Source organism: Alligator mississippiensis, chromosome 1 (assembly GCF_030867095.1).
Source record: "Alligator mississippiensis isolate rAllMis1 chromosome 1, rAllMis1, whole genome shotgun sequence".
In the NCBI taxonomy this organism is placed as follows: Eukaryota; Metazoa; Chordata; order Crocodylia; family Alligatoridae; genus Alligator; species Alligator mississippiensis.
This window is the reverse complement of record NC_081824.1, coordinates 124,390,649-124,417,988: the sequence shown is the minus strand read 5'-3', so window position 1 is coordinate 124,417,988 and position 27,340 is coordinate 124,390,649. Positions and strand designations below refer to the sequence as shown.

Sequence of the window (27,340 nt, the reverse complement as noted above, 5' to 3'; positions counted from 1 at the left end):
TGTAACCTGGTGCCAAGTGTGTTACTCATTTCCACAACTTGCCTCGCTCAGAGCAAGGCACCAGTTCATATTTGTAACTGCAGACAATTTGTAGGTGATGATCCAAGCAGGAGCCAGATCTTCCCCCTCCCCCTTAATACTAAATCTCCTTTGATATGGATATCTATGTTTATTTCTCTCTCTACAATCCTGGAATCCACTGGCATGGACTCGCTACAGGGTTTAGTTGCATGCCACTGTGGCATTAAATTATTCAAAAACTAAGAGATGGTTTATGCAAAAATCCTTTCTTCTACTTCCAGCAAGCTGGATTTTTTTTTAAGTCAAGAAAGCAAAAGTCTAATCTTGACCTCATGTTTTGTTTATGCAAGTGAAAATCCACATAGGGTACAATTAGAAGTACCATATGTAGTATTACTGCCCTAGGTAAATGATTAAAGATTTACTCTGTAGCCAATAAAAGCAAAGATTAGTAAATATTAACAGAAAACTCTTTCCTCACCAATTTATGAGGGTGATCAAGCATTGGAACAAGCTATCTAGAGAAGTTGTGAAAGCTCTATGCCTGGAAATTTTCAGGAGCAAATAAGATACATGGCTGGGATGGTTTATTCAGGGATGATCCTGTCTTGACCAGGGCGGCTGGACTACATTATCTTGTGAGGTCCCATCCAGCCCTACTTTTCCACAATTCTAAGAAATCAGAGAACCACCAAGAAATTTATGCTTAGAGAGATTTGGAAAAATAAACAGTCTTCATGACCCATCATGGAAATTTTTGCCTGAAGAAAAAAGTAAGAAAAAAAAAAAACTACAGTTCACATGGGATTCATTAACATTAAGCTTCCTAACGTCTAAAACCATTTTCTTCAATAGCTCATGACTAAAAATAAAAGCTTCTGAACTACTAATAAAGGCAAACAAAATCTGAAGCTAAGTTATACTCCACTATAAAAATTTCTATACCCTCAGCTCTTCTTTGGGTGAGGCAAGAGGATACAAAAATTCAGAGAAGTCACTCCAGCATTCTGGTGGTGGAAGAAGGCACTACCATGTACACAGCGAGTTATGAAGGAGAACACAGTTTAGTTTTCCTGCCTAGATCACAAGTAAAAATGGTAGACAATGAACTAAACTTCTGAATGAGCAGAAAAGCATTTCACTTAACTCTGAAGCAGCCTAAGGCTCTGCAGGCTCAAGATGAAAGCCACCCACAGTCAACCCAATCTTCAACCCAACGTTTGGGCTACAAAGTTAAAAAGGCAGCCCAACAGGATGCTAGGTGTACCACTAGGGACTGCTGGCTCCAGAATCTGGTGTGCCTTAATCTTGGTAATCCAACAGGCCATTACATTTATGCACAGCTTTGACTTAGACTTTTTTGACCTCTAGTTCATTTATAACTGCTCTCCAAAGGGAGATGTGCGTAGTTCATGCTAGCCACGATCTTATTTCTTACTGGGGCTTTTGAAAGGATGGAGATTAAGACCAACAAGATCTTGAAGAATCCAAATTCTATTACTGGGACCACTGAGGGTAGAAAAGAAAATGATATGCAAAAGAAATTAACATTAAATGGATTCATACTGTTCACATACATAGATAAGTAAAGACTGGTATACGAGTAAATTTCCAGCAGCAGTTTAGAAATTTGGGCAGCTGGAAGAGTGTATTTTCAGTGACCTTCACTGAAGGGACACAGCAGCAGCAGAGAACATTAGGTAGAGAGCCTAAGGAGAAAGGGACTGAAGGTAACCTGGTAATTCATTTGTAACAAAGAGGGATTCCAATTTCCTTTCTTTTAACACCTCATCTATTTTTGGACAGCCCAAGAGTTTGCAATTAGGAGGGTAAGGAGTCAGCAGGGGCAGCTTTGTTTTCATACTGAAAGTTAACGGAATATTTGTATTTGTGTTAATTTTATTAACCAAGAAAAAAAAGCAACCAATCACACTAGTGCATTATCAATAGTACCTCTACACACACTTGCCCGCTCTCCCCCCATTTGCCCAAGTATGGAAGCAGTGGTTCCACAGTTAGGGTAAAAATTGAAATTTTTTTTACTAAAACATTTTGAAAAAAAACTATTTTTATTTAATTCTCAGATAATTTGCTCTATATTCCCAGAAGTGCTATAATTCTGATAAAATTATCTGTAATCTTGATATTTAGCAATGTGATCCATAAAATGCTTTTAAATTTGGCACCTTATCCTAGATTCCACCCTGCCTTTTTTTTTTTTTTTTTTTTTGGCCTGAACAATCTTGATGTTAAGAAAAATATGCAGAATCTTCAAATTTGATTTAAAAAAGAAAAAGTAAAGGGCAACAGAAAGGAAACACTTGCTGAAATACTAACTTTGACATAGGTATCTGACAATTAAGCAGAAGGAAGGGAGTATACACAGCCTTGGGATCACACTGCACTTTCTCACCACTTCTGGATCTACAGTTAGCAGCAGCATGGAACATCTATTATTTTCATTAGCCTAAAGAAGATGCTCACGCTTGTAGGAAGGCAGTTAGACAGGCCAAAGCTACCATGGAGCTGAGGATGGCATCCCAAGTTAAGGATAACTAAAAATTGTTTTTTAGATATATAGGGAGTAAAAGGAAGGCCCAGGGTGGAATAGGACCTCTACTAAATGGGCATAAGCAATTGGTGACGGACAGGGGGGACAAGGCTGAACGCCTCAATGAGTTCTTTGCCTCTGTGTTCCTAAGGGAGAGGCAAGACAAGGCTCTCACTGGGATTGTAGAGAGGCAGCAGCAAGGCACCAGACTACCATGCGTAGACCCTGAGATGATGCAGAGTCACTTGGAGGAACTGGATGCGTTTAAGTCGGCAGGCCCGGATGAGCTCCATCCGAGGGTACTGAAGGCACTGGCTGACGCCATTGCACAGCCACTGGCGGGAATATTTGAACACTCATGGCGCACGGGCCAGGTGCTGGAGGACTGGAAAAGGGCCAATGTGGTCCCCACTTCCAAGAAGGGGAGGAAGGAGGACCCAGGCAACTACAGGCCAGTCAGTCTCACCTCCATCCTTGGCAAAGTCTTTGAAAAAATTATCAAGGCTCACATTTGTGAGAGCGCGGCAGGAAAAATTATGCTGAGGGGAAACCAGCACGGGTTCGTAGCAGGTAGATCATGCCTGACTAATCTAGTCTCTTTTTATGACCAGGTTACAAAACACCTGGATGCAGGAGTAGGGGTTGACGTCGTTTACTTAGACTTCAGGAAGGCCTTCAATACGGTATCCCACACCATACTGGTGAACAAGTTAAGAGGCTGTGACTTGGATGACTACACAGTCTGGTGGGTGGCGAATTGGTTAGAGGATCATACCCAGAGAGTCATAGCGGATTAGTCGGTATTGACCTGGAAGGGTGTGAGCAGTGGGGTCCCGCGGGGCTCGGTCCTTGGACCAATACTCTTCAATGTCTTCATCAGCGACTTGGACAAGGGAGTGAAGTGTACTCTGTCCAAGTTTGCGGATGACACAAAACTGTGGGGAGAAGTGGACGTGCCAGAGGGCAGGGAACAACTACAAGCAGACCTGGACAGGTTGGACATATGGGCACGAAACAACAAAATGCAATTCAACAAGGAGAAATGCAAAGTGCTGCACCTAGGGAGGAAAAATGTCCAGCACACCTACTGCCTAGGAAATGACCTGCTTGGTGGAACGGAAGCGGAAAGGGATCTTGGAGTCCTAGTGGACTCCAAGATGAACATGAGTCGTCTGTGACGAAGTCATCAGAAAAGCTAATGGCACTTTATCATGCATCAGCAGATGCATGACGAACAGAACCAAGGAGGTGATAATTCCCCTCTATCAGGCGCTGGTCAGATCGCAGTTGGAATACTGCGTGCAATTTTGGGCACTGCACTTCAAGAGTGATGTGGATAACCTGGAGAGGGTCCAGAGAAGGGCCACTCGTGTGGTCAAGGGCTTGCAGGCCAAGCCCGATGAGGAGAGACTGGGGCACCTGGACCTCTTCAGCCTCCTTAAGAGAAGGTTGAGAGGCGACCTTGTGGCTGCCTATAAGTTCATCACGGGGGCACAGAAGGGAATTGGTGAGGCTTTACTCAAGGCACCCCTGGGGGTTACAAGAAATAATGGCCATAAGCTAGCAGAGAGCAAATTTAGACTAGACATTAGGAAGAACTTCTTCACAGTTAGAGTGGCCAAAGTCTGGAATGGACTCCCAAGGGAGGTGGTGCTCTTCCCTACCCTGGGGGTCTTCAAGAGTAGATTAGATTAGATAGGCATCTAGCTGGGGTCATCTAAACCCAGCACTCTTTCCTGCCTATGCAGGGGGTCAGACTCGATGATCTATTGAAGTCCCTTCTGACCCTAACATCTATGAATCTATGTCCACTCCTCTCCAACAAAGACTTGGGCAGTATGACACTCTAGCCCTAAACCTCCCTCCAGGTTAGACTATTTCTTCCAACCACTGCTGAAGATGAACTCATTAGTAGTATTCCGCGTTCTCAGCTTTTACCAATTTTCACTGATAAATTCCCTGATTTTTTAAGTCATTCAGTTTGTACTGATTTACACCCATTTTTCAGTTCAAATCCCTGTTAACCAGCACGAGTGGGGAATGAGCCATTCCCCACTCGTGCTGGTTAACAGGGATTTGAACTGAAAAACGGGTGGTGCTGGTAAGCTAAAAGTGTCGCTGTGCCAGTTACCCGAGGTGTAGGTTTCCAGCTGGATGTGGAGTGGGCAGTGGCGGTGGCTGCATGCAGAGCAGGGGGGTGGCGGAGGCTATGCAGGGGCTGGGTGAGGGTGGCTGGAGCCTTTGCCTGGGGAAGTGGGGCACCCAGCTCTGACCCTGGATGGGGCAGGACGGGCCGCAGGAATTGCTCTTGGGGCAGGCAGGTCCAAGCTGTACCCCAGTGGCTCTGGTTTCAGCCCTGCCCCAGGCACTGGGAGTTGCAAGCCCCACTGGGGGAGCCTGGAAGGAAAGCCAGGCCCCACTCCCTGTAGTGGGCTGTGCACTCAGCCACTCCTCATGGGCCCGTGGGGCTAGAGCCACCTCCCAGCTCTGGGCAGGGCGGGAGGTGCCGGTGCCAGGTTCCCCCCTCCCCTCCACATTTGGCCACGTGCTACTCCCCTCTTCCCCCAAAACGCCAGGGCAGCCCGGCAATAGGCTGTTGCAGCAGGGGGGAGGGGCACAAACACAGCCAGGGAAGAAAGGTGGATAGCAGGGGCAGCTACCATCTTGGCTGCTCCCCTTCGCACTAGCCGACTCCCTCCCCACAGTGGGCTGCACAGCTGGGCTGCAGTAGCTATGAGGACCACTGGCTCCCACTGAGAAGCCAGCATTTTATTTTTAATATTTTTTTCCCCACATTTTGCAGACATTGCCCGATTTTGCAGACAATGCCTGATTTAGCAATTTCCATTAAATCACAAATTGAGAAACTGAGTAGGTCCCTAACTGTATACAAAAGGAAAGTACTGCATACTTTTTGCTTTCCTTCTGCAGTTATTAAAATGCCATACTAAGCATTTTTAGAACGTTATCCCCCACAACACTTTCCTGCTCAATTCATAACCTAATATTTTAAGGGCATATTCAAATCTTAAGTTCTGTCACACTCCAAATGGGGCAAAATCTCATTTGATTTTACAAACTAAAAGAAATTAACTACAGCTCTTTGTGAAGTGAATTCTGCAGTGGCTCAAACTCACATTTCTCTGCAGTGAACCAGCACATCTCAGCAGTGTGATGCCATATGCCTGCCATGTGCTGACTGGCAGGGACGTGGCGTTGCGCTGCTCCCAGGTCAGCAGCAGTAGGGCACAGAGCCCAGCCTGCAGCAGCAGCCCACCTCCACCCTGCACACAAATCCAGGGGCACATGCCCCCCTGGGCCTCTGCCAGAGTATGTGCAGCGGTGGGAGCCTCCCCACACCCCTGAACAACTTGCCCAGGCTCCAACGGTCCCACAACCCACCCCAGCCCCAGGGCCCCATTCACCCCAGTCTCTGCCTCTGCCCCACTCCCTCCCTCTGCTCCACTCCCTCCCTCACTACAGACACTTTGATCTGGCAGCCCCCATGCCCCTTCCCCATGACAGACTTACCTGTTGGGGTGGGCAGTGCTCTACACACTGCTGGGGTGCTATGGCTGCATGTCTGTGCCTGCGTCTGTGTACGCCCCTCCCACTGCAGCCACCCAGAGCCAGCAGCCAGGCTGCTCTGCTACTGCTGCCTCGCATTTATGGGGTTAAGCCCTGTTAGCCCCAGCCTTCCGCCTTCTATGCCCAGGACCAGCCCCTGAGGCACTCCATTTGAAACCGGCTGCCAACAAGACATTGAGCCGTTGATTACTACTCTCTAAGCCTGATGCTCCAGCCAGTTTGTTATCCACCTTACAGTCCATCCATACTTCCTTAGCTTACCTACAAGAATGCTGTGGGAGACAGTATCAAAAGCCTTGCTAAAATCAAGGTACATTGCATCCACGAGTCTCCCCACATTCACAGAACTAGTCACCTTGTCATAAAAGGCAATCAGGTTGGTCAGGCATGACTTGCCCCTGGTGAAACCATGCTGACTGTTCCTTACCACCTTTTTCTCCTCCAAGTGCTTAGAAATGGATTTCTTGAGGATCTGCTCCATGATTTTTCCAGGAACTGAGGTGAGGCTGACTGGTCTGTAGTTCCCTGGATCTTCCTTCTTCCCTTTCTTAAATATGGGCATCCTGAGTTCCAGCCCCTTCTCCCAGGGCTACTTATGCATTTTACATTTTAAAAAGCCATGGAATATATAGCACATTACTCTGAGAGCAGGACAGGGATCCTTGCTCAGTTCTTTCAAAGAGTAGATATGGGTGCCTACCCACTAGGGAGGTTTTCAAGCCCTAAATCCTAAGAGGATGGATGCAGCTGCCTGTAGCCCTGACTTTAGGCACCAAAGAAAAAAAGATAGCATTTAGACCCCACCTCATGTAGTATTTCCTACCCAACAAAACCAGATGCTTTAAATCACCCTAAGTCAGGGGCTTTCAACCTTTTTTTAGTAAGTGTACCTTCAGTGGCAAGACACAGAGTGGGATGGGTGGTGGGAGGTTGTGGAGCGTGGCCCATTGCAGAGCAGCAGCAGAGCCTACAGAGGGGTGCCACCACCCTCACCCAGCCCCAACCCTGCTCCTGGGAAGCCGAGGCGCAGGGTGGTGGGTGGCTGCGCTCTATCCCCGCACACCCACACATACACCTTAGAGCCCACCCAATACCCCCAGGGGTATACGTACCCCCGGTCAACAACCCCTGACCATAGAAAAGTGGACTCAGGGAAAAAAAGGTTTGAGCATTAAGTGTTACACTTCCATAAACCTATAAGTCAAATATTGCAATTCCTCTTCCCAAACACACACACATCCCTATCAGTTCCTTAAACTGTTCATTATTGTGTCATCTGTACTAAGTGCAATTTTTCCCCAACACTGAATGAGGAGCATTTTGGTATGCAACTGGGGGAGGGGAAAGGAGGATGGAACAGCTGCTCTCCTCTAAAAAGTGTTGAATTTCTATCAAAAGAGGTGTACGCCCATCACAGTGAAGACAGAATAATGCATTCAGAACATGCACAATCAACACAGCTACAGATATTTCACAGCAGAATATCTATGTCAGCTTAAGGAAGGAAAGATGCCCATAGTCAATTTGTTCTATTCTCCATTCCCTGCTCTTCACGTTCTTTCCCATACTCCAAATGCAAATAGATTACCATACTTTCTCACATGGCAGAATGAAAAGGGGAGGGGGGCTGAAATCTTTCCTTTTAGTAAGTAACTAAGTAGCAGCAGCTAGGGAGCCAAGCTTGCTCATCACCCTGTGACCTGTGGATGGAGTGCAGATTTTACTTTCTGGTCCCTCTCTAAGCAGCAGAAACTGCTCTTATCATATTTCTCAAATATCATGTGCACTCAAATTTCAGGCAAATGTTTTGGGTTTTTTTTAAAAGGGTGCATGAGTATGTGAGAGGATAGTTTAATTAAAACATTGCCCAAATCCTCCCATGTCATAGAAGTTAACTATATCGGGCACACTAACTCAAGTATGTCTATTTGGGGTTTACAAAAATGTGAATATATCAAGGACAACACAGGATATGCTCAATCAATTTAGATAACTACAGTACTATAAACTTTAAGAGCGTCATTATACATATGGAAAGAGGGAACAGGGTAGCATTAAAATGTTTCCACATTAGAATCTCCCCACCATCAAATTTGAGAACAGAGTGCTGAAATCTTCCTCAGCAGCTGGAAAGGGGGAAGAAGCCAGATAAAGAATGCCAGAGGTCTGTCCAGACATGTTATCCACACATGGGTTTTCACATTCCTTCAATCTCTCCATCATACTATATATTTTATCTAGATATACACACCATAAGAAATTAGAATGTATGTGTTTACTTAAGCCTACTAGCTAAAGGATTCTAGGAAATGAGACAAAACTTAGATAAGAAGATTCACACACAGAGAGGTGTAAAAGTTAGAGTATAAAAGGGAGAAATTCATTTGAAGATGCACAAGAACTCCAACCTTGTGGAAGGGAAACAACATATGGGTAAGAATTGGAGAAGAGAGACATTTTCCTTCAATCCATTTTAGCTGAATGACTACAGTTCCAATACAATGACACAATGGTATCTTTTCCAACAACGCACTCCTACATAAAAATGTCAAATGTTAGCATACTGACAGCTATCAGAGATTGTTCTGCATAATTCTACAGGTTTAAAAAAATAGACATAAAGATATATTGCCATTTCCACTTCTTTTCATTCTTATTTCACAAGCCACAACCACATACTACACATCGGTAATATATTCCCCTGACAGTACAGGGCACTAACAGTCCAATGTGCTGTGTAAGGACACATAGTGAGAAAATTATTGCTGAGAGCACTGTCATAGACTCAACTCACATAACAGACACCCAAACAACTGCAGTTTCTTTAAATGAGGAAAGAGGCAGTTCCTTTGTGTAACAATCCTTTATTGTGTTGAAAGGAAAGAAACAATCTTGTAGATTCTTTAGGGTGCAAGGGCTGTGGCGGCAACATTTAAGGAACATTAGTAATTCTGACTAATTTTAAAAGTTCCAGTATCTGATAAAACTAGGGCCCTTTCTCATTTTGAATTGGGGGTGGAGAAATCAATTCTTATACAATACAATACTGTAGAGCTTTTCTGTTCCTTTTAAGAGCAATTTTAGTGAGCTTCTCCCTTGCAAACTCATCACACTGACGAACAGTAAAAAGCTCACTATGTATAAAAGCAACATTGAAAACAATGGCCCAAATTTTGAGCCCTAGTTATCTTGAGAGTTTTACACAATACTACACACATAATTCAGACATGCAACCCGACAAGGCTCCTTTAAATTCAGAGATTTTGAAGATGCAACCCGTGAGACTCTTTGGAGGGGCTAGGAATTCAAGGGCAAGAATTATTACCAAATTCTGGGGTACAGAGCCCTAGTAGGGACCTGTTTTGGCAGTGGGGGGCAAGCGACAGTTCCATTAATCCCCAGGATTTAGGAACCTATGGCAGTTAACACCACTGCTACTTACCCCACCACCACAGGTTCAGATCTAGCTCACAAGAAGCCTCACAGTCCCATAAGGCTAAGGGAGTGTGATACCTGTGCTTTAATTTATCCAGATATTTTTTGCTTGCAAATTCAAGTTTTTACAAAGGGACACAGAGGCCCCAGGGTAATGGGCCTGATTGAAATGCTACTTGACATTAATGAGAGTCTATTCATTTACTTCACATGGTTATTGGATCAGGGTCAAAATACCTACAGGTTCAAATCTTCTTCTTCATGTTGAACAAGTTTTTCAGTTGTCATTTCAGTGCATGTGAATAGCTGCTCAAAGGGTTTCCCCGTAGGTTGCTGTTCCTGCATCACCAATTGTAGTTCTTAGGTAATTCTCCCTAGTGATTTTTGTATTAAGTATTTTAGAAATGGTTTCCATGAAACAGGTATCCAGGTTGTAGCTGTACTGTTCTAGTAGTAAAAGCAATCGGAACTCATGGTAAAGGTGATATCTTTTATTAGACCAATTACATGTTTGCAAAAAAAAAAAAAAAAATCTTTAACTGCAAGCTTTCAGGAACAAACACCCTTCTTCAAGCATAGGAGAAAATATTGTAAAAGTTCGCCTGGGCAGAAATGAAAGTTCGTATTTCACACCTTCAACTCTCCTGTAAAATCTGAACTTTCATTTCTACCCCAGAGAACTTTTACAGTCTTTTCTCTTATGCCTGACGAAGGGTGTTTGTGCCTGAAAGCTTGCAATTAAAGATTTTTTTTTGGCAAAAATCTAGTTGGTCTAATAAAAGATATCACCTCTGCCACGAGTTGCATGAAACATTTGTTCTAACAGTGCTCTTCCTTTCTTGCTCTTTCATTTCCTAGCAGAGGGGTATTCAAACCAATGAACAGTCTTTCATCAAGGAAGCCTTGATTTCTGTTCCAGGGCAGAATACTCCATGGGACAGATGGATCAGCATGCATCCCTCACCCACCAAGACAGCAGAAGAAGGTGGGGTTGGGGGTGGAATTCATAAATAGCTGATTAAATTCCTCAGTGTCCCACCTGAACCCAGTACAAAGCCAAAACAAAATGTGAACCAACAGCCGTACAACCCAAGCAGACTACAGGCTCCCTTTCAAGCACTTGGAGATACCTGGGGCATGGCAAGACCCTGGCCACACCTCCACCCTCTGGGAATGTCCTCTGCATAAGCAGTCTTCAGGCATTCTGATGGCCTAAAACCAGTTATGCCTGTCAGGCACACCCTCTACTTTGGCTTCAGGCAAACCCAATTGCTTCATGGCCATTTTATATGAGTGAAGCAACAAGTGGCTCTAGATGAGTAATGCATAAGGCCTTTCAAAGGAAAAGTACCATCTTCCCTACATGCCCCAAGGCAGGGAGAACCCTTAGAGCAGGGGCAAGCAATTATTTTGGGCAGAGGGCTGCTTACTGATTTCAGCAAGCCATCAAGGTCCACATGACAGGCAGCCCAGGGCAGATAAATATTATTTTTCTAATTTTTTAGGGGCCCCGCGGGCCAGATATAATGGCAGGCTGCATTTTGCCCACCTCTGCCTTAGAGGAGGAAGAGTCTCATTGATAACTATCCATCCTCATGAAGTCAAACTACTCTACAACCCATAATGGCATCAGCTCCTAAAACCAGTCTCACCAAAAGATAAATAATTTACAATTTCTTAGATCAGTTCTTTCAGATGCTGCCAACCACATTTAATTTCATTAAAAATGAACACTAGATCAGGAGAATTAAGCTCCCAATGATTTAGGCAGAAACTCCTGTTCCCAACGATTTAGGCAGGAACTCATAACTTAAAATGCACCTGAGGCATGCAGTAATCTTCCAGAATATTTTGCCTGTCATGTCTTACTGCTTAATTATATACATTATCATTCAAAACTATCATGACAGATTGCAAGTGTTTTCCCCTCTCAGTATTTTTCATAATTAATCACATCAAAAAATTCATCTGTTCTTCAAACACAATGATGACAACATGGTTTTTATGCCTATAAAGCAAGCATCCCATTGCACTATTCCTTGAAAGCTTCAGTTTCAAAAGAAAAAGATCACCCATATGCCCAAAATTCTTCTCTTCTTTTCATAAAAGTTTCTAGGCTACATATGTAAGGCTTAGTTATGGAAGGGGAAGGTGCTAAATCCAGGAAAAAGCTTTTCACCTAAAAAGGGGTGTACATATGTTGCTGTTCCTTAAAAAAGGAGGTCAGCAGGTACCTTTGAAAGTGGGATTCCTAGATTAATCGTGTTGCATCAATACAAAAGAGTTATTCAGTTCAAAGATACCTATGAATTAGCAAGCAAAAAGACACAAAAACAAACCAAGAAAACCATCAATCGCTGATATGTATACACCAGAGGAAAGGCTAAAAGTCAACTACTGTTTTGCTCCAAATATTGGACAGTCTCCTATGCAATTGCCATGGTGAAAACAGTCATTACACAATGTAGTTTTGGTCACAATCATATTCTAGTCTAGACATAGAATATTAAACACATGCACACCAGAATTAACCTACTAATTACCATATTTACCCTAGTCCAAACTAGATCCTATACATATAAAAATTTATAATTTTTATATCTTTCCACATATAGAAACTAATTGGAGGGTCATCCTAAATTCATCCTCCCTGGTACTCTGGCAGGGAAAACAGGAGCAGGGGGACCTGGGCTGTCTGGCCCTCACCACTTGCCCTCACCTCCTGCCACTTAACCTATGCAGCAGCTCTGGCCCCAGCCCAAAGCAGCAGCTCCAGCCTGGGGCAGACAGCAGCGGTGAGTGACTCTGGCCCCAGGTCAGCACCTGAGCTGGGGCCAAAGTCAAAGCAGCTTGCCTGTAGCTGTGCAGTCTCCCCCATGCTCCCTCTGGACTGCATATGGCAGGTCTCTCCCACGCTCTCACACCAGGTGGTCTCTGCTGCTGCATGAGCCACCTTGAGCCATCCTGGCCCCAGCCTGACAGCAGCAGCACCGACAGCTCCAGCCTCAAGCCCATCACAGTGCTCTCGCCCATTGCAAGCCCATCGCAGCAGCATTGGACCTAGACAAAAGCTGAAGCAACTGCTGGCCCTAAGGTGGTACTCAAATCCAAAACTAGGTTCCCTGCAACTGCACCCCACCCCCAAAGATTTAATGGGGAAAAATCCCTCATCTCAGATCCGAGTAAATATGGTCACCAAAGTAAGTGCTCGTATTGTTCTCGTCTAGGTAAAGCCTCTTCCAAGACTGAATGGTAATATACCCTAAGCAAATATACTACAAAAATAACCCACCAAGCATACACCTCTAAAAACCTCCATCTTTAGTACCATACTTTCCAAATAGGACCATTGAACAAAAATGTGTTTCTAACTGATCAATCGAAACAGAGCTCTCAAAAAGTGTGGCTTACAGTGAACACAGGTCGATATCAACCCTCTTACAAATCACAATCTCCCAAATAGCGTATTTAGATCAATTTATGTATGGGGTAATTAAAAATTGGGATTTCTCATCCACACAAACATTTTGTGGTATATGGGAGTCCTAGGTAATTGAGTAAAATCTTTCTACATACATTAACATTTTTCCAAGTATCTTTAAGGTAACTGCAAAATTATATTACAATGTTTTATTAAAAGGCAGACATGCAAAATACCTCTTCCCTGGTAAGTCCTCTACTTGCAAAGTTAAAACAGTTTACATCTGGAAAAAGTAACAGGGTTTTATTCATTTTTTTCTTTGTTCAAGTAAAATAGTGTTGATTACATTTTTCTTCTTCATAGAGTTTTAGCATTTTCATGGCAAATACACTAGCTATGCTGTTATCATGGAACTGTCATTCTTCCCCATCCTGCAGCTTTATATTGCTCTTAGTTTTATTAACTAAGAGTTTATTAAGAAAAACTTAACATAGTTTATTTCTTCTCCAAAAATCAAAATCATAACACTCACGTCAGATATATGCTGAGAAAAACCACAAAGCCTAAAGAGATCCATAAGCTTTGACTGGTAATTGTTAAAGCTTGAGTACACCATTTTAGCTCAAAACAAATATTCAATAAACAGTTTCGTTAGGAAAGATATATTGCTATTTTAATGGCTTTGTATCCATTCTTACAATCTGCTCCTGAATCTTACCAGGAGTCAGATAATTAAAGCAGGAACTTTTACAAAAATTGGTTGTGCATTCAATTTCATTGTATTCTTAGGACTAAATTATACACTTACATGTAGAGTATTTAAACTTTCTGCTGGGTTTTTTCCTGCTGCTCTCTTTTGGAAATTTGCTTTCAATGGGATGTCAGAGTATTACAAAAATTTAAATCACTAGCCTTCGCTGATGCTTCTAGCTCCCTAATTTATTAAAGCAATCAAGTCATCATACCTGACATTATATTAGGTGCGTTTGTTTGTTTGTTTTCAAAAAACAGAAAGAAAAATATAGAGAAAGAATTGGAACAAAGCATAAGGAGAGGAAAATGCTCCTTATAAATGGCAGAATGCACTTCCCTGAGAGGACTCAAGACCTATTTCTTGTAAAATTATTATTATAAAAAATTTTAAGAATTGCACCACAGTAGTAAGAAACAGTATAAAAATAAGTATTCTTACAATTTAAAGTTGCCTGTGAAATCCTGACTAGCAGCTGTTTCCTTCATCATTAGTAATAAAAGTTACAAAGGCATATTTACGGACTCTCCTAGAATAAGCATTAGAGTCTCACATCCCCTGTATTGACCTTAGAGAAACAAAGAAACTGAAGCAAAACAAAACAAAGCTCACCCCTTTCCTACCACATATCTAGAGAAAATAGGAAATTCTTGGTTTCCAAATAGCCCTGTCCCTTGCCCTCTGAAAAAAATGCAAAATATATTCATTAAATAGCCTGTTTGGAAATATATGATTCATTTTAAGTAGATTAGTTGATACATCTGCAAGACTCAGATTATTTATATCCCCATTTAAAAGAGCACCCCAGACTGCAGACATCCAATTGACTGGAAACAACTCAAGAGTTCCATTTATTAGCAGCAAAATGAACATTTTTTCCCCCAACCCCTGGCAATACATAAGAAGAGAGGTATCAAAATACATATTTTAGACCTGAAAACTAGCCTTTAATTTGCTGTCAACTGCACTTTAATGTACTGTGTCCTTTCATTGAAAAAATCTCTCCCTCAGGTTCAGTTACAGGGGGCGTGACTACACAAGACACTATGCCACTACAGCAATGTGGATTCAGGGGGCACAAACTGCGACACCAACACTACTGAGCAGTTGCTTGTTGCTACTGCGCAGTAGCATCAGAAATAACCCGTGCGGTGCTGGGACTGCACGGTAACTTACTGCACAGTCATTTAGTACTTAAGTCCAGCTCCTGTTCAGGGGTGAGCAAGTACTAAATGACTGTGCAGTAACAACTACACCGTCTGGCACACAGGTAAATGTGCCCAGGGTCTCATTCATTGCTCAGCTGCAAAAATTAACTTTAAGATATGTAGTGACACATGTTGCATCTCCAAGATCCAAACCCTGTCCTTAGGGCTTTCTGGAAAATTAAATTAAAACACCCCTGCCCCCATCAATTAAACCAATTTTTATCGTGTCATTCTTAATATTAATGCAAAAATTAAGAAGCCTCTGCATCTTAGAATAAATATTCTACTATTAATTTATGAAGGAGGAAGAAAGTAAAGTGAGCTACATGAGCAAGAGAAGGTCTCAGACACAACGAGAACTACCATTCTATACACAGGCGCCCCGCATCTTATGTGCATTTAACTTGTGCGAATTCAAATATACGCGGGTGGGGAGGGGGGGCAGGGCTTGAGTCTGCACGCGGCACTGCCGCTTACCTGGAGGCCCGGCCACCACCATGCTGCCAGCGGTGACTGCCTCTGCCTCCAAAACCTCCCGCCGCCGCCATGGAGCCATGCCCGGAGCTGTGTGGCCGGCTGCCGGGCGTGGTGGTGGTCGGGCGGCACGCAGCCATCCCCACCACCACCCCGCGCTGCGCCGCTGCTGCCGGCCACCCGGCTCTAAGCATGGCTCCGCAGCGACAGCGAGAGGTTTTGGAGGCAGAGGCAGTCACCGCTGGCACGGTAATATGCAATTTCACTGTACGTGATTTCACCTTTACGCGCTGCGTTTAGAACGTAACCCCCGCATAAGATGCGGGATGCCTGTATCAGAAATTTCTCCGAGTACAGTGAAGTTTCCTGGTAAGAGTCTGTACTGGGAATATGCACATACTAGAGCACTCCCACCAACTCAGAGTACTCAGCCTGTCTAAATCAGACATTTCCAAACGTAGCAAATTTCATCCAGAAAAAAATATTACAGGACTTAAGACAAAACCACATATACTATTTTACAAATAAGGAGGCATTCCACTCACAAAAAAAAAAGTTTACTCACAGTAAGAAAAAAAATGGGGGTGGATTTCTAAGACTGAACTGTAATCACCAAAAGACTATTCTAAATCTCAATGAAATCAATACAGGTTCCCCATGAAATCAATGGCTTGGGGTTAGGGCCTAAATTTGTATCCTATTTAAATATCTCGTCTAAAACTTAACTATAAAATGATATTCTTTTAAAAAGATAGAAATACATGTATGCTAGGACATTTCAAATGTCTTCATAATTACAAACACATGTATTGGACTAGTGTGTCAAACGTTCAGAAAAGTTCCAGTTTATTATGTTGCAGATACCAAAGAAAATATAGCAGATTCTGCAACAAAATTTTTCCTCATTTAGGAAAGATATTCTTGGGATTAAAACACTTTATTGGATCACGATGTGCATTCAGTTTCTGGCAGTATAGGAAGTTTCCTACATGGTCTTACCCAAGTAATTTCATCTTTGTCTCTCAATTTCCCCATGTATAAAATGGAAATAATAATAATCCCCTACCTCAAACCATGTTGTAAAGTTAACTTCATTACTGTGTGACACATTTGGATAGGAGGAATATAATTATTTTTTTTTTTTTAAGTTAGTGCAACAAAAACTTCTTAAAAATAATTCTGAAAGAGGCACTTAAGAACTGCAGCTTTTACACAAATGCTTTTAGTACAGGAAATGCTTATGGTGCCAAAGTCAGCCAACAGTTTTATGTCAGAAGTAAATCAATTCCTCTTACTGCACATTGTACTATTAAAATGTATATAAAAAACCTTCAATCACTGTTGCCATTTTCAGAAGCTCAAAATAAACACAGAAGAGGCAAGCCAATCCTTGGTTGCATAAGAGCACTTTAAAGCACATGGTTATTTACCAAACCTGATGTAATTATAATGCAAAGGGTGGATCTTAAATAAATAGACTTAACAAGCACTGTATGAAGTAGGAGACATGAAATTATTATTTTTATTAATTTTATTATAGTTGCATCAAGAGGCCCAAGTCAGAATGACTGTGCTGGGTACTGATACCAACATACACAAAAATAAAGAGGAAAAAACAGCTAGAATATATCAGGCATGCTCTGATGTACTGAGAGAAACAACATCAAGTATTTTCTGCAACCTACCAGATCTGGACTTTATGATATCACTGAATTCACTGTGTCCTCCACCTGGACCCTCCTCTTGATCTGAAACCTTGGCCATCCTTACAGTCTTGAAAATCCTCTCTAGTACAATTTAAACCTTTACCAAAACAGTTCTCATATGCAGGACTCGTTCAGAATCAGTACCTAAAATATGAAAGGAAAAATAATAATTAAAAAGATAAGCCATTCCACAGATGACACCTAGAACAGACAAACTTTACCTAGGACCCCTGTAGAACATCCTTTATTCAAGGCGTACTTCATACATACACTCTAGACCAAATGTCTTTGGTTATGCTGCTACTCAAGTAAAAATTTATTGAAATGTATTGCTCCCACCAGAGACAGACATTGGGACAAAAGATCAAGAAATAAGCCACCATAATTAGAATATCAGTGTGGTAAAGGCACATGCCCCACCTAATCTTAGCTATTTGTAAATCCCTTCCATCCACTTTTCCCAGGGCAGAGTGACACGCAGGCTGGCAGTAAGGACTGCTGTCACAGCCACCCTCAGCCACTGAACAGAAGAGAACGAGGAGTGGCAGAGCCAACTTCCTTATTCATGTGCAAGTTACACAGGACGCATCTTGCCAACTGCTTCGAAGCACAGCCCGCTCCCCGAACTTGGCTTGGGTCCTTCTCACTGAAATCACAGGGGCTCTGGCCTCCTCTGCCCCCATCACCTCCTTCAAGGCGCTTCTTTCCTTAAGAAGCAGATCTCCTTCTCACCCTGCCCCATGGTGCAGATACACGTGCACAACGCACACAGCCGTGCATGTAACAGACACATGTAACAGACACATGTGTAACAGACCCAGAGACATGCCAACACCCACATAAACACACAGATGCACACATAACAGACATGCAGATGCGCATAATGCATCCAGATGTGTCTAACGGGTGTGCCTATTCTGTGTGCAACAGAAGCATGTAGACACACGTTGTGTACAGACACAAGTAACAGACATGTGCAACAGAGATGTGTCAATACTCACAGAAACAGCCATGCATGCAACAGGTGTGCAAACACACGTCACATGTCTAGTGGCATGCCTATTCCGTGCGCACCACAAGAGTGCAGACATGCACAAGGGGTGTACAGACACATGTAACAGACATGTGTAACAGAGATGTGCCAATACTCACAGAAACCCAGACACGCAAGCCAATGCGTGCCTGTTCCGTGCGCACCAGAAGCGTGCAGACACACACACAAGGGGTGTGCAGACGCATGTAACAGACATGCAGGCACGTGCACGTCACGGATGTGCGTTGCGCGCAGACGCGCACACAACTGTGTGCATGCCCACACCCCCGTGTGACACACAAACGTGAGGCATGCAACACGCAACACATGCGATGCGTGGCAGTAGCCCCCTGAAGAAGGGGGGGGGGGGGGGGCGGCCCCGCCCGGAGGGGACGTGGCGCTGCCGCGCGGCTCCCCCACCCCCTGGGGCTTGCCCCACGCCCTCCCCGTGCCCCGGGAGCGAGGCAGGCGCCCGCGGCTCGGCTCCCCCCACCCCAGCTGCGCCTCGGGGCCCGCGGGGCGCTCACCTGCGGCGGCGGCGGCCGAGGCAGCGGGCGCGGGGCGGACAGACGTGCGGCCGCCGCGGCGCTCGCAACTTTGTTGGCGGCTCCAGCGCCAGCGCCGGGAGCGCGGCGGGGCGGTGTCATGTGACCGCGGGGCTGTCAATCAGCCGGGAGTGTCCCGGCGCGGGGCAGGGGCGCGGCCGCGCCCTGCCTCCCCGCGCGGCCCGGGGGCGCTGCCGGCTCCTCCTGGCCCCAACTTCTCTGGCTCCCGGCCGGCCTTTGTGTCCGGAGGGACTGCCGCCGTGGGGCCGGCGCCCCGGGGTGTGGCGCTATCCAGGGAGCGTGTGTGCGCTCCTCCGAAGCCCCGAGCCGGGGTGGAAGGCACGCGGGGGGGGGCAGGCAAGGGGAAGGTTTGAGAAAACCGACCTCCCCCACCAAGGTCCAGTGAGCCCCGGATTTGGATGTGCAAATGGGGTAACCGTGCATGCAAATCGCCCGGTTTGCATGTCCTGCCGGTGCTGTTAGTGCCTGTGCAAGGCTTTTCTTGGGCCCGGCCACAGGGTCATAGTAAAGCTAGAGGGAAAGTAGCCCCCGAGAGCAGTGGTCCTCAACCTTTTTTTGTCCCAGGACCCTCTTGTAAGCATCAATGGCCAGTCCCGGGCCCATTGGTGACACATAGGGGGTGCATGCGGGTGCACATGCACCCCCTGCATGTGGACACTCCCAGTGGTGCCTGCAGGCAGTCGCGGCTTGCCACCCCAACCCACCGCGGCGGCTGCCTGCGGGAGCTCCCGGCTTGCTGCCGCCCCACCTGCAAGTGGTTGCCATGCCCCTGGCCTCTGGGGGGACATGTCATTCATGCCCGGCCTGGTGCCCCTCACTCCCAACCCGCTGCCCCTCACCTCACAGCCCCCTGGTGTGTGGGGCAGGGGGGTGTGCATGGAGCTCTGCCAGCCTGCAAGGGAAAGGCCAAGGTTTCCCATGTTTTTCTCCTTTAAAGGAGAATCCTTTTTTAAAGTTTGTTCATGACCCTCTCATATATTCTTGCAACCCATTCTTGCAAGCCCTAGAGCAGCGTTTCTCAACCTGTGGGTCTCAACCCAAAAGTGGGTTGCAAGAATACAGGAAAGGGTCACAAACAAACTTTAAAAATGGATTCTCCTTTAAATGAGAAAAATGTGGGAATCTGTGACTTTTCCCTCGCAGGCTGGCAGAGCTCCAGCCTCAAAGGGGCTGCTTGGGGCCCCCATGCCCCCCCATACCTCCCCCTATTCCCTGTCCCACACACTGAGGGCTGAGGGGCACAGTAGGTCAGGAGTGAGGGGCACTGGGTCACGACTGGCCATCAGTGTTTACAAATGGATCCTGGTACAAAAAAAGGTTGAGAACCACTAATCTGAAACCATCAGCTAGGCCTGGAGGGATCCAGCTAAGTCTGGATGGAAACTAGCTTGAGCCAGTTGGCTCTTCTTATACCTGGGAAGTCATTTTCACCCTGCAGTCCTTACTTTGCACCTCTGGCCCATCTAAATCTCTTGCGAGATTCACCAGTTAACTGCATGATAATGACTTGATGTGTGTGGCGGGGTCTACGTTTATTGCACGATTATGGCTTGCATAATAAACATAATATGTGACACATCTTTCAAAGCCCAAGCCAGGATAGCGAGAGAAAACCTTGAGAAGACTCCAGAGTGCTGTCAGAAAACACTCAGCCCCATATTTGTATGTGCAAATGGGGTAACTGCACATGTAAATCATCCAGCTTGCATGTACCCCATGCTTTATTAGTGCATGCCAACTATAAGGCATTATGAACATGAAAGGTTTTTCCTGGGCCCTGCCATAAGTTCATAATAAAGTTGGATAGAAACCAACTATAGAGCTGTTACACATTTTCAAGCACTAATTTTGTAGCTGGTCAGTCTCTTTATAGCCAGAGTATAATTTTTATTGCATAATAATTACCTTGCACCTTCAGCTGGTCTCAATTTATTGCACAATCAATCAGTTAATTGCATGATGACTGTGCACTTGTGGCATGTCTAAATTTATCTTGTAATTCATCAGTCAATTGTATAATATGTGTATGTATAGCAGGGGCCTTTGAGGCCTTGCCTGTCATGCATAATTTTAAAAAGTGTGGCCCTCTATGTTAAGGCATGTCCTAGCCAAGCAATGGATTATTTCCTTCCTCCTCCCAAATAAGTCCCTGCGGTGTGTATTGTCCTCTGCTTTATCAGTTTACTTCTATTTACCCCAGTCTTCCACTTAAATCTTGTGTGGATCCCTTTCCTTCACAAATAGATCACTGCCAGTCAGTGACCACAGCAGGAATAGAGGGTGTTGAACATTTCTTGCAGCAAAACATAAGGACTATAGAAAGACTGAGGGGCAAAATTAATTGTCAGGGAGATGCTGTGACTATACACCACAGTTAAGTGCTTTGCTTGGGGCAAGTTTGTAAATGATGCACAGGGACCATAACTGTAACACAAACAATGCTTTGTGTTTATTCTGATGTGATTTGCTCTTATGAGCACAGTCTCATTTACACTTAATTTGAAAGTTGCCTGTTGAGGGATTTAAAAAAGTCAGCGCAATTAAAGAGCTCATGCAGATTTGTGAATGTAGAGCAGGGACTTGCTTTCCCCACTTTTTCCTGACTGGACTGATTATGCTGGTCTTGTCTCATACATCTGTAGGACAATAAAAGAGCCTTAGATCAGTTTGCAGTCTCATGTCATTATAACATTACTTCAATATATGAGGACATCACACCAGAAAATGGCAACCTACAGTCACTGCGTATTGACATCAATATATGCATATAGCACTGTTAACTGTTCAAAATCTATACACACCTAGGATCTGATCTTCCTCACAAGAGTAATCTTTGGTCACTTTTGTATCGCTTTGCTCATGTGCAGCCAGATTGTACCCTGTTGTTGAGCAAAGAAGTAACTCCTTATTAGCCTGATTAAATGTTTGGCAATTTGATCTATAATATTTACAGGATATGTTCCCACAACCAAACAGCTTGATGAGTAAATCATACAAAATAAACACAATTTCGAACAAGGGGCAGGCAGGTATACATAGTTGCATTTTGTTTCATTTGAATTTACAAAAGAAAAGGACCCTGAAGACATGGGGCAGAAAACAAACACAAGTGATACAATGTTTTTTGCTAATCAATGCCCTCACCACCTGGACACAGAAAAAGAGAGAGGACTGGATTGTTTCTTGCTAAAGTCACCACAGCTTCTTGTGAACACACTGAGTTAACACTGCATGGTTTTGCTATTCACATCATACACACACACCTTAAACGTTAACCTGATATGCAGAATGCTCCCAGACTAAGCAAGGATACAGAGAATAACTCTAACTGTTCCTTAAGACACCATAAACGCTTGACTGATCGACTCTGCTAGGCTTTTTACCTGTGCATTTTTAGGGTAATTGTTCTGTAACAAGATGTGAATCTCTAAGTCTGCCCAAAATAGCTGGCATGTTTAATGCTGTATAAAAGATGCCTTTGTCATTGAAATCTACAGGGATGGCAAATGGCTAGTGCTCTTTGCCCAATATAAAGCGGCTTCCTGCATTAGTCTCAGAAATGAGGGGTGGTGGCAAAAGTATCTTTTAGTGGACCAGTTGAATAGGTGGGAGATAACTGAATAGATGTTGGACAAGCTTTCCAGCGCAAAGTGCCCTTCCTCGGGTCTGGGAAAGAAGCAGAGACAGCCTAAGATAAATACCTTGTAAAACAATGACTTTTGTTTCACTCCATTATGTAAATGAGAATAGTCACTTACTTGGGAGAGGGCTGTAAAACTGTGGAGCAAAGAGAAATAGGCTGTCTATGCTTCTTTCCCAAACCTGGGGAAGTGCACTTTATGCCAAAAATCTTGTCTAACACCTCTTTCAGCTACTTAGTTGGCCCACAAAACATATGACCCCAAAATCCTTGCTTTTCATTGTTTCTTGGACCATCATGGCTACATCACTCCAACCTTGCATTAGCCAGAAATGTTTTAGTACTGGGAGCTGTCTGACTGTTGACTGTCTGGTACAAGAGGATTCTGACTGGGGATATTACTGCATTCATTGCAACTTAATTGCTTGCTTTATCATTCCTTAAGTGAGTCATATTGTGGTTTCAGAATTACCCAGTGCAAAGTGCAGTATGAATACCTATGTGTCAGTGCCTGAACAATAGCAAAACAACAGAACTGTCGAATTCCAGCATGCAGACATAACCCAACTTTTAAAATATAACTTTAGTAAATATAGTGATTAGAGAAGATGATCTTTCAAGGGTCAAGGACACTGCTTCCTAGGAATCTTAAGAAATTTCTTTTCATCCCAACACTGTTAGTAGCTGGATAGATGTGATAAGTAATAAGTCTAGTGGCTCCCAACTCATTTGACAAGTGCAGGGAAACCTTCAGTAGAAAGAAAACATCCATCATTTGTAAACTGAAGTACACACAACCAGATTCATTTCACATACACTACCAAACAGCCACCGGATTGTAACAACGTTTGATCATTACTGTACTAAACTGGATTCAACCCAGGAACCTAGAAGTGAAAGGTCAATATCCCATTACAAATCCTTTCTGCACTCAGCCCTTTCTAAATAGAGTCTGACAGCTACCACAAAAGAGGCTAACACACAAAACCTTTCCTGTAAAATCACTTTTTTGTGTTAAAACAAGTGGGATTTCCTTCCCCTTTTAATTTCAAGACTTTTATAAAGAGGATGCACCATTCTCTCCCCTGATCTATGCAGTAACAATGGAAAGAGAATAGAATACTTAAATGCTGAGTATCACAGCAGAGTTGGGAGGAAATTTTTGCTCTAAAGCAGGGTTGGCCAGCCTGTGGCATGTGCGCCACATACAGCATAGGCAGACTCTGTATGTGGCGTGCAGTAGATCAGAGAAGACAGGCAGTAAAGGGGCAGTTGTGCAGGAGGCAGAAAGCAGGGCAACAGATTAGGCAACAGATTAGGGAAGGGATCCGAGTAGCACTCAGAGAGGACACAGGGTTTATTTGTCACGTGCCTTCTAAGAAGTTTGTCCCCCTCCCCCGCTCTAAAGTTTCAACTATTATCTTTCTGATCATTCAGCTATTGATCAAACTTCGCATTCATTCTCGGCCAATTTATTTAAATTATAAACTGCACAAGGCAGGGATTTTATTTTGTTTTATTTTGCTTATGCCTTAATGCATAATGGGGCTGCAATCCTATTTGGAGACAGGCATGATTATAATATAAATCACATTATAATAATGTGTATTTATGCACATGTATGTGTTAGACCTCTCAGGCACTGAATTCTAATGGTCAGCACAACTAGCAAAGTAATGAATAGTGTGACAATAAATTCATTCAAGTGTAACAAGGGTTCCACAAGTACATTTTTCTATGACATGTTTATCTATCAAGTCTTTTGGTTGCTGTGAGATATTAATATTAGATCACATGGCATACTCCATATTTCTATATAATGTAAAATAAAATAACTGACAGGGGAAAAAAAATATATTAGAAGCTGAGGAAAGCCCCCAAAAGGAAAGAATAGGAAAAATGAGAGAAAGCAAGCATGAAGAGATTGGCTGAAAAGCAAACGTGATCCTCTAATTTTGGCCCCAAAAAGTAAATACTTTTCCATGGTTCACTAAAAACAATGCAATTATGTGCTCCTCAGATACTTTATCTTCTTTTCTTTCTTTTGTTCTCATTACTTCTATTTTTAGAATATTTTCATGATTGATAGGACTACAATAAAACTAAGAACTCATTACCTTTTGACTGACTGCTATAATAATGCATGTACCCATTCATCAATGTTTTGTCATGATTTCTGAAAACTGTTCTATATTAAGACATAAGCTACCATATGGGTTGCTTTGTAAGTAGAACATCTTTTTTGTCTCTATCTGCAGATCACATCATGTTGTCACTCTCAGTTAACACTAAATTAATTTGGCAGGCACTTTTTTCCTGCAGCCGTTGTATCTTTAGTCAAACAGTTACTCATTGCATCTATGCTGACATATTACAAGAATCTGTTAGCCCCTTACTATTTTAATACTCCATTTTCTCAGCAGCAAAAGCAGCAAGTGTTATCTGCAAATGTAATTATATTTGCATTTATAGATAAACAGAGAATTTGCTATACCACATGATGGAATGAGACCTATTAAACAAGTCCTGCAGAAGCCCTCTGATTTCCCTATATGATTTATAAATCATCTTTAATTTTGACTAACGTAACTAATTTCAGGTTGCTATCTTACTCACATGATGTTAGGAGTTCATTAAGTAACCCTCATCTAACAGGTATCCCACTAAAAACTTTTTGCCATTTTGAAAATTGACCTTTTAGTTCTACCCTTTTTCTCAAAGCATTTCTGCTCTGTGATAGAAACATTTTGAATGCTTCATAACCTCAGAAGGTCAAAACGTTTTAGAAGTCCAGGTCAATAATATGTACTACTTTTTCCTCTTTATTCGCTCCTAATAGCGTACTCTCAAAAGAATTCCAGGAGACTTGATACAGAATTTCTTCTCCCTTACATTTTTCAAATATTGTTCAACTTGATACTGAAAACAAAAACAAAACCAACAAAAAAGCTCTCCAAACCCTCAGTGGTCCATACTCTCAGGAGCAGATCTAGCACGGTTTCAAGAGACAGGAGCAGCTACCTTCCAATCTGCAGCTTTTTCATTTTCTTCCTTGCAGCACCTTCTCCTCTGTTCCTGACAGTGCTTACCTCATCAGTAAAGCTGAGGTGATGAGTGAGGCTAAGAAATTATTTAGCTTTAACACAATTTCCTTATTAGAATTTCCTGTCTCCATCCATAGAGCAGAATGGAGTCAAAATTATATATATACAGCTATCATAACTTCTCCTTATATGTATCCTCCTCCAGAAGACCCGATGACAACCCCTCAAAAAGGGGGCCCAGGCAGCTTGTCTCAAAAGTAGGCGTGAGGAGGGGGCTGAGAGGAAAATGCCAATGGCCAGAGTTTCCATAAGGACACCAAGACTGCACAAATGACCCTACCCTTCCATAGATCTAACACAGGTCTGTATAGAGCCTTGTTACAACATAATATACAACCAATCTTAATATTTTTAGGCTGCCTATTATCAATCATCATCTTTATAATTATTTATCTGCATTACTATAGCTTCTAAAGACCTCAAGGTCCTATTGTTCGAAAACAAGTCTGTTCTTACCCCAATGCATTTATATTCTAAACAAGAGAGAACAGGTGTTTAAAAACAAGGAGAAAGAGTAGGAGGATAATTGAACACCGCAACAATTATTTTATGCACCTAGCTACAGTAGGGAGAAACAACATCTTCACCATCTATACCAGCAGTACTAGATTTGCTTACCTCTGATATTAACTAACACTGTGAACTCAATATCCCTTTTCCTGATCTCAAAGATTATTATATAATTACATGAATATATTTTGATTCTTATGATAAGGATTATGACTATACAGATTCCCTCATATGTTTTTCCCTGATAGATATAAGTAAATATTGAATACAAAGATTTAGCAATGTTGTACTGCTTAGTTATAAAACCCTTAAAATTACATTTGTGATAGAAATGCTGATGTTCCCTTAACTATAGTAATATTAATAGAAATTACAACAACATCTACTCATTTTGAAGGTTACAACCCCTTTAAGAACACTACGTAAATGATACATTGATGTAATACATTTTTCTTCTGGCATAACTCTTTCTTAACCAAACCAGGCTACTAAAAACAACAGATATCCATAACAAGAAATGCCTATGCAAGACAGGAAGCTTCAGATCACTCACGATGCAACATCATGAACAGGTGAAAACTGTTACTATCATGATATTTGTTTAATAAATAAACAGAAAACATTTCTGTATTACGATTTGTGTCAAAGCTGTTCCTTTCTTATTTGGCAACTCCAAGTTCTATATTGGCATGGACTTGACTGGTGGCTAGATACAGCATTAGCATCAGCAGAAAAATTAAAACTTTACCTTTTGAAGGGGGATATTGATTAGAAGAGGAAACTAGACTCTTCCACTGATTCACTGTAACTGAGTTGTCTACATGTTCACCTTCCCTGTGGCTCAGTTCATTCTTCTGTAAAATGACAACAATACCTTCTGTTGCAGGGGCATAAATAATTCAGATTTGCAAGACACTGAGCTCATTGACTGAAAGAGGGCATAGAAACATTTAAATAAGTGAGGGACTTGCCAATTCATTGCTGAAAATGTTTATCAACAAGAAGAGCTAAACTGCAAAGTGTTTCACTTTTGTGAGTTGATATGTTTGTATATTGATAGAGAGACTTGATGCTTCAAGGGTTCCAGCCCCAAAGTTCCTTTTGTGCTTTCCTGATGTGGGGCCAAAGCTTCATATGTCCCCCAGAGTATGATGGATTTAAAAAAAAGAAAAAAGGAAAACACACACTTTTTTGTTATTTAATGATTTATTTAAATTGTAGAATAGTGTTTGAAATGAGCCAGGTTTAATTTTAAAGCAGTGTAGCTGCACTTACCAGTAGAATAAAGGACAGTACTCTTAACACAGCCTACAGTAGACAAGTACAATATAA

General features: G+C 43.0%; 1 protein-coding gene across 7 annotated transcripts in view; it reads right to left on the bottom strand.

Moving 5' to 3' along the window:
- Positions 1-27,340, bottom strand: part of UTRN (utrophin) — a 631,944-nt gene that overhangs the window by 554,920 nt on the left and 49,684 nt on the right. For 6 of the 7 annotated variants that reach the window (XM_019488372.2, XM_014605522.3, XM_059713704.1 and 3 more), the window contains one exon: positions 17,135-17,299. In XM_019488372.2, coding sequence (XP_019343917.1) covers positions 17,135-17,213 — 79 coding nt within the window. In that variant the 5' untranslated portion in view covers positions 17,214-17,299. Of the gene's footprint in view, positions 1-17,134; positions 17,300-18,715; positions 18,818-27,340 lie in introns of those variants that run through there. The other variant, XM_059713708.1, reaches the window with a different exon arrangement.